This window comes from Temnothorax nylanderi, unplaced genomic scaffold (genome assembly GCF_030848795.1).
Source record: "Temnothorax nylanderi isolate EJ_2023f unplaced genomic scaffold, tnyl_v1.0 TNYL_tig0013_pilon, whole genome shotgun sequence".
NCBI lineage: Eukaryota > Metazoa > Arthropoda > Insecta > Hymenoptera > Formicidae > Temnothorax > Temnothorax nylanderi.
Window position 1 is genome coordinate 806,762 of NW_027249075.1, and position 15,715 is coordinate 822,476.

The window sequence follows — 15,715 nt, forward strand, 5'->3', positions numbered from 1 at the left end:
ATAACGCATATAACGCTAAAGATAAAGAAAGAATATATGTAAAGATAAAGAGCTAAAAAAAATGTCCAATCATTAAACACTATCGTAAATATATTTTCTTATGATCCGTCTCTCCCTTTTGAACACTTCTTAATCGTTTCCTGACTTTCAAGTCGTTGTAATATAATATTGTTTTGTATTAATAAAAAAAAAGATACGAGAACATTTTTATCGAATGTTGGATTTATAGTCAAATCGTTCTGTCGCTATTCCGTCGTTGTTAACCGTATACGAGAGGGAACCGAGATACGGCTTGCCATGGACGTTAAGCGGCACAAGCGTAACAGTTCGAAGAAAAATTGGGACACGCGGGGGTACGACGTGCCGCAACATCGCGCCGCGCCGCGCCGTGCTGCGCTGCGCCGCGGCGTCGGCTAGGAGAAGGTTTCAGGCCCGTAGTAAGGGAACAGAAGGAGGGAGGTTGATGGGGAGAAGCTTTTAGCCAAGCTAGATGGTGCCGAGATAACGGCGCGTCGAAGTGCAGAGTGCGGCCATACCGCGCCGGTAGTATAGCATCCGTTTCTATACCAGCCTGCGCGCTCGCGCGTGTATCAACGCCGCGCTCACGCACACGCGTACGCACGCGGCTGCGCGAGTACGCGCAGAGCATGTATTTTTGGCGCCGATACAGGCACGCTCGCGGAAATCAACGTGCGCTCACTAAAGAGCGGCTGATTTCGCCACGCTAAAATAATACGTAACGCTTGAGGAATCGCGATTGGCGATGATAACGATATATTCGAAGTTTTGAAAAAAAAAAGTGACACGAACGAACTAGCTTTTTCCGACAACGATGAACGCGATGAAATCTGCGTCTCCGCAGCGACAAACATGCATAAAATATATTGTACGATAGCGAGAGAGAGGGAGGGGGGGGGGTAGTAATTATAAAATTGTATTCGAAATAATGCATTCTTTTTGCGCGATGCTCAAGTCCGTGTTAGCAGACAACAGGAGGAACAGGACTATCTATGGACGAAGTAGAGCTCGCTTATCGAGCATAAGTCGAACACAAGTGACTCGATGCACACGTACGTATGTACATGTACATGCCGTATAGGCTGGCGTTCAACGCCGTCGTTCGTATAAAATTCTAGCCGTCTTAAAATAAAATCCAACTTGCCCTAGAGCTACAGCCATCGTTCATCGTCGCCATACACAGATTGATTGATTCGCGAGTGGTGAAATTTTGTTTAATAAAAGACTACAAAAGCGTCAATCTCTCTATTCGTTTCTCTCTCTCGTCACCGATAGCTTCTCAGCTTCTCATCCGCTTGCCGATATGCATGAGAATGGCGAAAACTGCAAGATCCTTTTGTTTCCTTTTCGACAACACGGACGGGGATTTCGAGTAAGGTGACTCACACGTGAAATATGTACGCTCGAAAAATGTTTCCATGAAGGTGACAGCAGGATCACCGAACTACCTGGTCGTTAAGGGTGCACGAGACACGCGTCGTAAAGTCTGGCGCCAGAAGCAACGATACGAGACGCACTTAACGTTTACCATTGTACGGCAGCGTCAGGAGCAGCCTGTGAACCCTTCTCGGGGAAAGCGTCGCCCTTCTTACAATCTTACTTTAAATATTACTGGCTGCTCACGGAAATTTCTCGATAGCAAATGTACGTAATGATTCATTAAGACAGTTACAGCAACGTCAAAGAATTAGATGCAATTGACATTGTTTTAACCCTTTCCTTCTAGTATCGATGTGTTAAGTGACGGTTCAAAGGACAAGAAAATTTTGAAATTATGTACGAGATGTGGGAATTAAAAACATTGGAATTAATTAATTTAAGCTAAATATTAAATCCTTGAAAATTTTATGAACAATGGTTTTTAATTGTCGTTTAATAATGATTCTTACGCGAAGAATTTTGCTTCTGCCTGCAATATACATGTACATGTCACGCACAGACACGGTAAATTTCGATCAAAACATCGTGGAGAGACTGTTGAAAGATTGTGTCTCGGAATTTACGAGATTACCTGAGTTTCGTACATTTTCCAAAGTCTACCCTCATTAGTACTAATTTATCGATATTCGTCTGGAGAGACGTGATTGATGTTTTTGCAGATTTCGGTTTTCGAAATTTCACGGACGGTCCCGACACGTCGACAAATTTCAACAAGTACTAACTTTCTCTTTTTTCAGAAGAACAGTTCTGTGAACAAAAGACGTTTTTTTGCTTTGTATCGCTGAAATCAATCCTCAGTGTAACATGTCTTATGACAACGGGCACCAACATGAATATCATATCGCATGTTCTCATATTTTATTAAGAAATCTTTTTTTCCTATTCACTAACAATAAGAAGGAATGTCCTTCTTATTATTAACCTGTTATTGCGATAAATATACAGTGTCAGTGTTCGAATAAAGACGTTTGTCACGCAATGTGAAGAGACCCAGGTTTGAAACTTGGCTGGGTTAATATTTTTCGCAATAAATTCTTTACACTAATTTAATAAGAATGCTTATGAGTTAAATCAACAGTTAAATCAACTATCGATTTAAAGTATGTGGATTTACTGTTCCAACAAAGAGCTGCGTTTTAAAGACCGACAAAATATCGCGCGCGTAGTTTACTGAGTTTGGAAAAAAGTATACAAAATTCACACAGAAATATTATTATTAGGCTATCAAGATCCAGCCCGGACCGTAAATGGCATTTTCTCTAATTGATTAAGAAATCTATTGTATATAACTGTGCTACTTGATTTTCTATAAAGAACAATCCTAATCGCTCACTTTTACATAGAAAAAATGAAAGTTTATCCAGGACAATCAATTGAAGAGCACCTTAATAAAGATTGAAACTATTTTATACACAGTGAGTACAATCGAAAGGAACCGTTCGAAAGGTAAGCAAGCAATTAATTTATCATACATCCGCACTCGAGACTCGTTTTAGCCTCGAACAGAAATTATAGGAAGCAATTATTGTTTCCTTCGCGCTTTTTGCGAACACGACGCAGATATTTAACTTAACGAGAATTAGACGTTTGCTAGTTTTATGTCACTCGCTTATACATATGTTTGTCCAAAACGTTGGCCTCCTCTGCTTCAACGGGCCGTCGTTGGACTGATAAACCGCTGTCAGTGTTACTGTTTTATCTCGACGGTGTGGAACGCGCTTCTGTAGACTCGCCATCGGGATTCCAGACCTGGTTCTGTAAGGTAGCAGGAAAAAGAATAGCGAGTGGCGCCTTAACGCGCAGGGGACTGGCAGCCACGACTCGTTGTCGCTTCACGGAACTAAATCCTACCTACTTAAGCGGCTCAGAGCGGCTCCCGATACGACGGGTGGTCGTGAATATGGAGGTCAATCGGTGCCCTGAGGCGTCTTTCTCAGTGCGAAAGAAAGCCTTAATCCGTCCTAGGTTTTGCGCCCTCTCCGCAACGTCGTTCTCCTACCTCTCTCTCCCTCCTCACCCCTCCTTTGTCCCTCACCCTTAAATGCGTCCTTTGCCCCTGCTATGTAGATTTAAGTGTCGTAACAGCGAATAGTTCTGTGATTAAGCTCCGTGTCTCGCTCCCGACGACCAAACTCTTCCCGAGCGAAACGGAGCACGCTAGTTAAGTGAAACGTATACCAATCTCGGTTCTCTACGCGGAGAACTATATAAGGGTATTTCAGTAATTCTTTCTATATATCTATCTATACCTATCTCTATATCTATAATGAGAACGAAGAGAAAGGCATAATATATTTGTTATAAACTTAGTGAACAAAATTTTTTTTATAAACATCCTTTTATCTTCCTTTAATTCGCAATTCCACGAATATTAGTAGAAACGAAACCTCAAATCAAAGAGGAATAGTGAGAGACAGGAGAGAGGGAGAGAGAGAATTTCTCGTGAGCGTTGAGTTTCGTGTCAAATTACTATCTAGTTCGGGAAGTCGCGCCGAACACCCCGAAATAGAGGGGAGTAGAACGACGAATCTCCAGCAGTGGCGGCGGCTCGTTGTAAGCGTTTTGAAGTTCGCGTGAATTATTGCGGACCATCGGCATGCCTCGTGCATGCCTTCGAGAGGTTCAAGCGAGAAAGTTACGAAAGGGAGAAAAAGAGGGGGAGAGAGAAAAGGGGCTGGAGACGAGAGGCCGGAGAAAGAGGCACTGAAGAGAGAAGCATCTGCTCCGGGATGCATTCGGCGCTGATAGCTTTGTCGGCTTCCCGCATCTACACGCTCCTACGCGCTGAGCCGCTTAAGAAGCCTTCCTTTACGCTCCCACTTCACGAGACATCCCTGTCCCGCGTCCCGCGCCGCGTTCCCCATTGTAAAATCTCGTAATTTCGAAGCGCGCTGCGCTTTACCGGTCGCTAAGATGGACGATCTCCCGACACTCGATATCGCCGAGAAACGTTTTTCGATTCAGAATGGCGAGTCAGAAGGCGCCGGGGACTTTCGTCATTTTTCCGCACCGATTGCGGCGCATTAGAAAGAATCGAATCGAATCGTCATTTATCAGACGTTTTTGGACTACGTTCTTCAATTCAACATTAACAAATGTAAATTTAACTATACATATAGATATCACATTTAAATCATGAGAAATGATAATTAAATTAGTGCAGAAAATAATAATTAAATTATTTTCTCACTAGGAGCGTGTGCTCTATGTGTGTGTTTCTCTTTAATTACCTTAAAGATGAAAGCTATATTGTCGATTGTGTATGATAACTATATTGTCGATTCGCATTAAAAAAGACATATATGTAAATTTCGATGTAAATCGACCTAATGCCTCTTGATGGTAATGGTACTGACAGTTTTACGAGCACCACGAGGTGTACGTCACAAACATTTATAGTAAGTTGGAACGTATGTTATCGTGTCAAAATGTATCGCTCGTGACTTATCTTCCCGCTCGCACGTTTCCTAATCGTATCCCGAAAATTCGCGGTTTTATTCAATTTAGCTTACATGCGATTTTATAAACGCAATAAGACATTATATATACGTTCCCGTGAAACGTGGTACGGCCCTTGTACTATAGTAGCTGAACTCATCGTTGAACTCATCGAGATAATAAAAGCGTTCGGAAACGTTTACCTTCGCTCTAACGACGATTCCGTAATATTTTCGTGACATTCGAAGTATCAGTACAAGCATCTGGAATGCATAAAATCGTTCAAGCAACCTCCTCCGTAAGTGGAGGCCAAATGCGCGCTCGTTCGTCGACATTATCCGCAATAGAGGCTTATAAAAGAGCGTTTACAGAAATTCTTTCAGTCTCTTTGGTAAGAGACTCGCGCTGTATTGATTACAATTAAAATTGTTGTACAACTAAAACGATGTCGATTAAGTGTTTTTCTATATCAACGATTCAACCATCGGATCATAATTTTTCACTTTCTTTAATTTTTTATTATAATATTTCTGCTTATTTATTTAATTTCGATTCTTTCTAGTCTTTTAACATTAAAAAAAATCGTCCATAAGCTACGAAATAAAACATTTGACATACCAGATTCTAAAATTTCACAATTCTTTGAATTTTTCTCACAACGCTCGTTTCTGTTTACTCGTTTAAGTTTTACTTTTGTTAATACCTTTGCATTTAAAAAAAGTTCTCTACAGACTATGAGGTACACGTTTTGCACGACAAGCTGGGTCTTTTATCATCAAAATGGCCAGTCCCCGATATTGTATTCCTTTCGGCTCGTCGATCGACTCTGGCGCAGCGCGGATTAGCTAAATGCGCCGCAAGCGAACCGCGAAAGATCTTCCCGTTCTTTTTTTTGCCGTGCGAATCGCAGCACGCCACGCGAGGCCGCTGCTCTTTTTTCCACTTTTTTTGCGCAAGCTCCTTTCAGCCTCGGCTTCGAAGAAAGGAGCTTCCGCTTGAATCGCGCCGTTGTGTCGTGCGACACGCGAGCCGCGCCTATACATCACCGTCCGCGCGCGCGTTCAAGTTCGGACTATTCTTTTCGTCGCGGCTGAAAGGAGATCAATATTAATCCTGCGAAATCGGATAACGAACTCGGTTTTACCGGAAGAGATCGACAATATCGATCGGGGCACTTTCATCTCCAATTAGGGCTGCGTTTTGTATTAATTATGTAATTGCAGCCGTCCGATTTTGTTTGTGATTATACAAGCGTCGCGTTTCAGCAGTGTGAATACGGTATTAGAATACGTCGATATTGTTTAATTTAATTTATATACACTAAAGCGGCAAGGACAGCATCAATGGATAGCCGAGAGAGAACAGTTTTTATTGCAAATTACTGTAATGTTGAATATTTCACGCGAACGAGACGGTCACATTTAGCAAATGTACTATTGAGATATCTTATCTTTATATCCACTTTAAACTACAATAACGAGGTATAATGGCATTAGCTTTCACTTTCGTTAATATTTTCGATCGATCGATCGATAATTTTCTAGTAGTGCCGAACGGACTTTAGATATCAATTTTTACATTAATGCGCTTGTAAACGAATACACTTGTTTAAATATCGCGTACTTTCTCCAACTATATACAGACATTTTGACCACAGCCTCGATTTTCGTTCCCAACGTTCTCACAGAGAATCTACTCACATATTTTCGTAATTATTATAGCAATTATCAGAACACTTGAAATTATTTGTAGGAGAGTAGGTTTACATATTAATATCAATTTAAAAAAAAATGCAAATGATATTTACGTAAACGTTTCTGACATTCGAAACAAATGCAAGAAAATCTCTTCTGAAATTTCTACTTTTAATATTTAAGATAGTTTTATCGTCTTTAATTGTGTTACCAAACGATCCTGGAATTTGAATTTCATGCGGATATATAAAGTTCATATTGAGTGAAAAATTATAATTTACGAAAGGAATTAAAATAGGATTTTTTAATTTATAGTCGCCAACACACTTAATTCTGTGCTGCTCCATTTATTTTATAACTATCAAACGCATGTGTTTTATAATAAAATCTAATTGAAAGATTTCTGAAATTATTCTTTCGAAAGATCGCGCGATATTTGGTATACGTTTAGAAAAAAAGATGCTCTAATTAATCAGATAATGCCGTTTTTTTTCTGGTTGGAATACGAAAACGGTAAATGCCGCGATATTCAATCCGCCATTCAGCAGACGTAATCTTGTCAAACATTGATACAGCCATGCGGTCGACGTGTCTTATAGAGACCAGACGTTTTAACGAGAATTTTCGGGCAAAAAGCTCGCTCGTTGAATCATAATGTCGGATAATGTGGCGAGAATGAATCACACCGATCCGACGAGCGCGAAGGAAATATTTACTTCCGCGAGAAACACGCACGCGCTTCAAACTTTGGCCGAGCGAAAACGTCCGAACGAAAAACGTCGGACGAGCGAAAATTTTATTTTGTCATCCGACATCGTTCCCTATCGTCGATGATAAGGGCGAGATATCTGGTCTATTCCAACGACATTAAAATCGCTTCTCCGCTAATCGGACGAAAATGAATTAATCTGAAAAATTTAAGAGAATGTGTTATTATATACGCGACTGAGTTCGACGAACATGAACCTCTCCGCACTTTAGAGACTCCATATATTCGATTCAAATTCCTATTCAGTAAGTTAACTCGTTTTTCTATAACAGCGCTTCGATGCTTTTCAATTTTGGAACGGTAGCGCGTACATAACAATCCAAATCGCAGTGCGATTCTTCTTAAATGTTCCAGGAGGCAAAATTGCCGTAAAAGAAATTGTTATTACAGACGAGAACAAGCTGAACGTTTTGAAGACGGCAACCCCTAGAATCGCAACACGAACAAGCGATTCGACCCAATGTCGAGAGAATTATACATGTGCGAATTTAATTAAAAATTATTGCGTAAAAAACATTAAGATCGATATAACAATTTATTTCGCAAATATTTTATCGATAATGAATATTACCTTTAACTGAGAGAGAGAGAGAGAGAGAGAGAGAGAGAGAGAGAGAGAGAGAGAGAGGGGGGGGGGGAGAAGAGAGAAGCTTTTTAATAATATAGATAGTCATTGTGATTCCGATTCGAGATAAACCGCATTGTGATTCTAGGATTAAAATACAAATAACAAATATTTGTACTCAAGAGTAATTATAATTTACCCCTCTCGTCATTGTCCCCATACATTTGTTATCGTTACGTCGCTCCCATTTTCTTTCTTTTTTCTTAATTTCGTAATTGCCCCGTCACTTTTTATCTGAAATTAATAGACAAAATGCAGCCTAGATCCCCGCCGTTCGCACATGCCGAAGCTTTTCGATTTATCTTTAAAGATATCGGCCAAGTATACCTGAATTAAAAGGGGTGCTACGGTACATCCCCTTCTCTCATCCGATGGAATCCGAACCGAACTTTTCGCTGCGCGATGTTTCAAGCCTCTGTCGGACATTGCGCAGAAATCGACCTAATCGATACCTCGTGCGGCGGTAGGAAGAGTCCCGCCGTTCTCTACCAGAGACACGTTCGAAGTGTGTCCTCGAATATTCCTTTAAAGCGACAGTTTACTCAGAAAGGAAGACGGTGAGGCGAAGGAAAACAGTTCGAGAGCCCGAAACGTTTTCGTGATTTAAACGCGGAATAAAGGGAACAGGCGGGAGAGGGGGATTGTTGGGATGTCTGTCAATTTCGAAAAATTGCGCATCTCGCATATAAGTGGCCGCCATTAGCTTCATCCACGACGATGACGAACCGTATCTCTTCGGCCACGAATACGAGGCGACTACCGGTCCCAGTTTGCGTTAATGTATAGAAATCTAAACAATCTAGCCGTGTACTTCGCTCGTTCCATCACGAAATTATTTAACGGCTCGATTAACCCTACGAACAGAAAAAAAAAAGTATATAAGCGTGTGACTGGTTGTAACGATCGGGTCGCGAGTCACGTGAGATAGTGGACCGCGATAGGTATATCGGTACAGCGGAATCGTGAGACAGCCGGAGAGACAAACGAGAGGAAGAGAAAGAGAGAGTACGCGGTGAGAGGATATCGCGAGCTGCAGTCGAGCGGACACGGGCATAGCGTGCCATGAACACGACATAGATACCGGCCTTTGGTTACCGCTCATCGGGTAGCATCACGGCAGCGAGCAGATTAACGGAGAGAAAGAGCTAGAGTTGAGAGAGAGAGAGAGAGGGAGGGAGGGGAGGGGGAAAAGAGCGCGGAAGAGGGGCGAGAGGGAGAGAAACGATGGAAAATATGTCGGCGAAGACGAGTGGGTGAATACGACGATATATCGGCGGCGATGGAGAGAGAGAAAGAGAAGAGAGACAAGACAAAGGAACAACGAAGGGCAACCGGAGGCGTACAAAGGAGGGTAGCAGGAAGAAGGAAGGTGCAGGAGCGACGGAGGCGGAGGAGAGACGGAGGAGAGGCGGTGAGAAAGAGAAGGAAAGAGAGCGGGAGAAAGAGATAACGCGGCGTCAGCGTCGGTAGGAGGAGAGCGACGCGGTGGAGGTGGACGGCTACGAGGCGGAGGAGAAGGATGCGTGGAGTCGCGGAGGATAGGCAGGAGAGAGGATAGGCACACGCGCGAATCGATTAGGTGCGCGTCGGCCATTTTGTTGCCGGCTCGCCGGGAGGCCGCGGAGGCGTGGATCCCGGACGGCGTCGACTCCGCCGCGAGGACGAATCGTTCGCTGTCGCGCGCCGCTCTCTCGCGTTCGATAGGAACGCCCGAAGGTGGTAGGGAAAGTTATAGAGATCCACCAGCGCGGCCCGGGTGGGGATCGGGGGTCGCGGGACTGACAATGGGAGCGAGCGAGAGGGTGGAAGAGCGAGAGAGCGACGGAAGCGGACAGTGGGGAGGGAAGATCCGGCAGTGGGGTCCGGTTTAGGTTGGGTCGGATCCTCGAGCAGACTATAGCGAGACGCCTAACTGGCAGTCAGTGGCTCCCGGGGCCCCGCGTCGTCAGTCTCGTCGGGGTAGTTTCGTGCAACCGTGCCGTCTCTCTTCTTCTTTCTCTCTCTCTCTCTCTCTTTCTCTCTCTCTCTCTCTCTCCTCTCTCTCTCTTTCTCCCTCTCTCCCTTTCCGTCTATCTTTCTCTCGATGCCTGCCCTTTCTTTCTTTCTTCTCACCTGCTCCCCTCCCGTCCCACCGTCCCGTTGTCCCCTTCCTTCCTTTTCCGTGATGGTCTCTACCTTTCTCCAAACGTCACGTCCAGCTTCTGCCACAATAAACGTTTCTTTCGCTTGTCCTTGCCGCTGTCTGTTATCGTTCGACTCGTCTCCTCGAGGGCTTCAATAACGGGAATATTCGTCGCTACGTCGTCCCGCGCTGCTGATGAGTGAGAACGTAATCGTGTCGCGATCCCGGTGATCGTGGACCGAGAAATCGGCAAGTCGCCGATTTCGGAGCCAGTTGCTCTGGCAAGAACGACGAAACCGACCGGGGAGATCAAGAATGTTGTTGAAGTTTTGCGTCATCGTCGATCGTGTCTACGATCGTACTCGCGTTTGACAATCACGAGAAATCTCTCGCCGAACTCGTAAGATAAGTTTCGCGATATTCGGTGAGTGCGTATCGTATCGCGAGATAGTGCGGCGATTCGACGAAAATCCCGAGGAGGAATTAGAGCGGAAGAATCGAGCGAGGAGTCGCGAACCCGGCGAGAGAGAGAGAGAGGATTCAGTTGGAAGAGAGGAGAGAGAGTGAACCCGGGTGAACTGAGGGAACTCTCGACGAAGCGAGAGATCGTGAAAGTGTTGATCGAACTGGACAGGCTAACGACACAAAGCCGGAATAACAGATACATTGGAACGCCAATTACACCCGGTCGAGACTAATTTAACTCCAAAATTCATTAAAATTTGAAATTTCTGTGAAACTCAGTTTCAACTTAAAGTTTGCTTACTGAACGTTTCGATGAAATACAATAATGTAAGAGAGTCCCGACGGGGTACGTCGATATCGTGTGGTTTATTGAACAAAAGCTCCCCGCATGGTTCTCCGCTTTTTAAACGCGTGAGAATTGAGTTTTAATTACTTGAAATACGGAAAAGCAGCAGAAAAACCCAAAGCGACCCTTACGCATTGTATGTTTTCCTTGTCGGTGCCGATTCGACTCTCGGTGAGCCTCTCGTAACGTCTCGAAGGTAGCAGGACACGCCTGGCGGAAGTTTCACGAGTTTAAAGGGTACGGCCGGTGGTCGGCGTACGAAGGCTTCAAGATTGCTCGAAAACCGTCGCGCGAGGTGCGCAGGAGTGGCAGAGCTGCGGAAATAGGGGCTGCCGGCGTAATGCAGCGGGTGGGCGCAGCCGGGGGGCCCGGGCCCATCGGCTTTCAGGGCCCTCCGAGATCGCTGAAAATTTCACCGGTCAATATACAGGACGAGCCTGCCGATCCCACGCAGAGTGAGTATCTCAGCCTTTTCTTTCTTTCGTTTTTCACGCAGATTTAAGATATGTTAACGAGTTATCTCCCTCTTGGGAATGAAACGCAACTCTTTGTAAAGTCCTTAATTTCAATACCGGAGCAATACCTCATCAATTTTCTCTGCTTTCGATTTCATAGAGTTGACCAGTCTCACTTCCAAGAAGCTTAATCCCGCGGTCTACAGTAGACGTCTTAAGCCCTAAACCTTAAGAAATTGATCAATCACGGTCAAATTTGAAGAGAATAATCGACTATGATTGGTCAATTTCTTACGGCTTAAAGCGTAAAACATCTATGGTAAACCGGGACTTATACATGATAATAAATGATCTGAAGAAGAAGTTTCGCGACGCGTAGGAACCAGTTACCATCATGTTGCTCATAAGCCTAATAAAGACATAATATCTGTGCGAAGTAAGGTAGAAACGCTACTAGATGTCCACAATAATACTCATTATTTCACGCAGGCTCCAAATATAAAAATAATTAGACATTGATCACGAGATATGATATTTTCCGTTTCCCACCGATCTTCATTCGCAAAACTCGTGTGCGTATGCAACGAATTGCTCTAATTTTCGTCCAGCAAGTGACTGAACTTTGTCGTGAGTGTCTCAATTGATCCTACGGGCCTGAGCAGAATAGCTGACTTATAATTTTAAGACAGTGTTTTATGCTTTAGATCTTTGTTTTTAGCAACGCACAATACTGTCTTATGTCTCAAGTCTTACAATGTTGACACTTTGTACACTCGTTTAAGACTTGAGACACAAGACAGTATTGTGCGTTGCTAAAAACAAAGATTTAAAGCATAAAACACTGTCTTGAAATTATAAGTCAGCTATTCTGCTCAGACACTACATTGCAGATAATCTTGTTCGATTGATCCCTTTTTTAACGATAATGGTTTTTCTCTATCAATTAACGACGATTTGCATGGCTCGCTACATCGTTGCTGTTTAAACGTTTAAAAAACCCAATCACTCGGCAATTTGCTTAACGTGTCACTTCGTTGCGCACACGTCGCGTAATTAGATGGCCAAATAATCATCCTCTCGTATTCATTATTTTACCGCGTCCACGCTGGGTCAGCGTAAATCAGAGGACAAACACATTAAACATGGGCGATATACGTCCGTTGATATATACACATATATTATTATTTATACAGTTATAAAATGTAAATATAAACCATGTTTCTTCAAATATTTTTAAACTTTGTGGTTCGAATAATCGCGGAATCGAAGTCAGCAACGAAATGAATCGAAATCAATCAATTTTCGCCTATGCTTGGGAATGCGAACCTTCGGTTCAGAATGAACAATGTAGTTGTTTTTACGATATAATCTTGTCGGAGCATCGTGCGACGTGGAGCGTCGTATATTCGTTTGTAACTCCGGCTTCTGCTTCTAAATCACTTTCTTAGAGTCTTCGAGCATTCGTGCGGTTATCACGAGATATCCGAGTAACGCTTAATAATAACGCGCGACAATTTTACAACTATCTTTTACTAAATAGTAGATGCCTCTCAGGTTTGAAATCGCACAGAAAAGAGATCCAGTGGCAACGACATATATACGTCTCGAATGGTTAGATCGAGCGTTTAACGCGAACTGGACGTACAAACGACGCTAAATTATCACACCATAGCGACACACAGCATCTCAGATACTTTGGTCCGAGCGTGTAAGCATGCGAAACAGCTTCGCGGCGCGACGTCGTCGTTACAATGCCGTTGGCATTGAAATTACCGGGAAGTCGTCGTACGCGTGTCTAGTCATCGCAGGTGAATAAAATCTTTTTGTCGCATGATAAGCCGGCAGTTAAAGTCCGCGTGATTTATGGGCGACGACGCGCGTTGCGGCGCAAATCATAAAAAGATCGCGCTCAACCTTCGCGAGAGAGAAAAAAAGGAAAGAAAGAAAAAAAAATTCGCCGGTCTCGGATCCCGCGGATGCTTTTCGAGCAATTTACAATTAATGAAGTGCACTTGTGGTAAATAAACCTTGGAACGTCGTCCATTACCGAAGACGCGTTATCGTCCACGTATTTTCCGACGTAATATTGACGGTAAATCAAGGATAGACGGTCGCAAGAGCGGCAGGATTCGAGAAAAGGGTGAAACGAAACGTGAAACCTGTTAATGGGCCTGTGGAAATGCGCGATCGAGATCAATCGTTAATTATCTCGCTGCTTAAAGACGATTACAGAAATGCCACAACATGTCTAAGAGAACTTGGAACGTTTCTAGTGCATGTACATATACATATACATGTATATGTATGTCGACGCTATTCGTCTCTTTAAAATACTCATCGTTAATTTGGCAAAAACCTTCGTCGGCATGCAGCATACGCTAATACACTGCGTCAAGTCGCGTGCATAACGAACGATAATGTTAATCCAAGATGTAAATTACCGCGGCAAGTCGCGACACTTGTTTAGCAGCGAACGCGAGATTCTATCGTTTAATATATTTCCGTCGGAAAAGCTTGTCATAATATCTGACGACGACAAACGCTGCGGCTCTAAATTTTGTGATAATGATAAAATTAAAAATTAATCCGCGATCATATCATCTATCGAATTCTGGCATTCAGAGAAATATCGTCATACTACATGTCGAACATTACATCCAAATTACATTCTTCATGTAACCTCATTCTACAGAGATGGCAGAGAGAGGGAAGGGCAGAGAAAGGCAGAAATATCGCTAGTTATTGAGCGTTTTCTAGGATAGCGTCCTCTCAAGCGCGGAAATATTAAATTCATTGTTCTTAGCATGTCGCGCTACATTTAGAAACCAAGCTGATATAAGAATGATGAAAACTTACAAAAGGAAAAGATTAATTTAAGCAATTTAATAGATACATGTGCAATAGAATAAATGTGTGAGAGAAAGAGACGGAGAAAGAAGAAAGAGAACGAGAGCTTAATTCTCATTTCACCGATACATCACATCGCGACGATTCGCGATCTTGGGTGTAAAATTGGTGCTTACTACTGGATTCGGAATAGGAACGTGTCTGATAATACGTTACACAACCCGAGGAGCTTACCGTTGTACAGCGGAGTCAATGACGCCGCTCATGCAGGAGCTCGACGAGCCTTTTCCACGTGCAACCGGCGCTCGTGTGCTCATTTATTATTAACGCGAGTTATCGCATTTTCATAATCGGATACATGGAATATTCAACGGCGCGAAACGATTCGCCGATGATTTTCTGTAATTAAATGTTACAGTGTTGCGTTTAACACGTGTTTTTCGCGCGCGCGCGCGCGCGCTTGCACGCGCGCTCGTGCGAGCGCGTACGTGCGATCCAACGAAGTCGCAATTATCGCGGGGGCAACATTAATATCAACCGTGTTTATCGCTTATAATTATTGCGGCGCTATATTATTCGCGAGTAAGAATGGCGAGTGCGAGCGCGTCAACGATAAAATCGCGGATCTTTAATTTATGCTTGCGATTAATTCGATAATGTGTTCAATGAGGCGGATGAATAATTAAGTCGATGACCGCGATGCCAGGCACTGCCGCATGCCGAAAACAAAGAATAATTAAATTAACGTGGAATTGCGCGATCGTAGTAATGCGAGCTCGCGGTATAATCACGACGCGAGTTCGATTTTCGATGCGGTATGAAAAGGATATCGATGTGAAGAAAAATCCGTATTCCGATGCCTCTTTTGGCGAATAGGCATACTTAGTTCGTTAATCGAAACATCTACAAAACTTTGGCAAAATTTAATATCTAGTGGATATTATCCACTAGACATCTCGGTGATAACTCTGCGCCATGATAATAAAAAAGTTCAGATAATTCGATTGTTTTATTATGCAAAGAGTACTCGGTTTTACACTTTGGATGAGTTTGATTATCGGCTAGCGCGATTAGGTGACTGTGTTCGAAATTCCAGCGACTATTTGAAGCATCTAGATTCTAGACGATTAATTTACCCGGAATTCCGCGAATTTGTTCGATTCATTTATTTCTATCTAACCGCGGGACGTGTACTTCGATTTAGTCGCGCGATCGAAAATAATTAGCTCGGCCGGTTTTGCTCCACGCGCGCACTCTCCGCGTTTTGATAATGACCGCTTTCGGTAACCAAAATAGGGGAGAGAATATGTTACCTCAAGCCGTTTCCGAAGAATGTGAAACGTTTTCCCCTACATTCATGTATACATATACAAATTATTTTTAAGTAATTTCAAATGTAAGTAGATCACGTTTTTTGTTGTAGAAGCCATACCGTATGAAAAACATAATAAATAAAACAGTATATAATGAACAATGTTATGCACACGACATTATGC

The 15,715-nt window shown here is 43.2% G+C and overlaps 1 protein-coding gene across 2 annotated transcripts in view; it reads left to right on the top strand.

Annotated features, from left to right (window-relative positions):
* Window positions 1-9,492: 9,492 nt before the first annotated feature.
* The window catches only part of Tup (LIM1_Isl and LIM2_Isl domain-containing protein tup), a 37,189-nt gene continuing 30,966 nt past the window's right edge, over window positions 9,493-15,715 (top strand). Inside the window, exon 1 of one of the 2 annotated variants that reach the window (XM_071697725.1) lies at window positions 9,493-11,372. In XM_071697725.1, the coding sequence (XP_071553826.1) occupies window positions 11,258-11,372 (115 nt within the window). In that variant the 5' untranslated portion in view covers window positions 9,493-11,257. The remainder of the gene's footprint in view (window positions 11,373-15,715) is intronic. The other variant, XM_071697726.1, reaches the window with a different exon arrangement.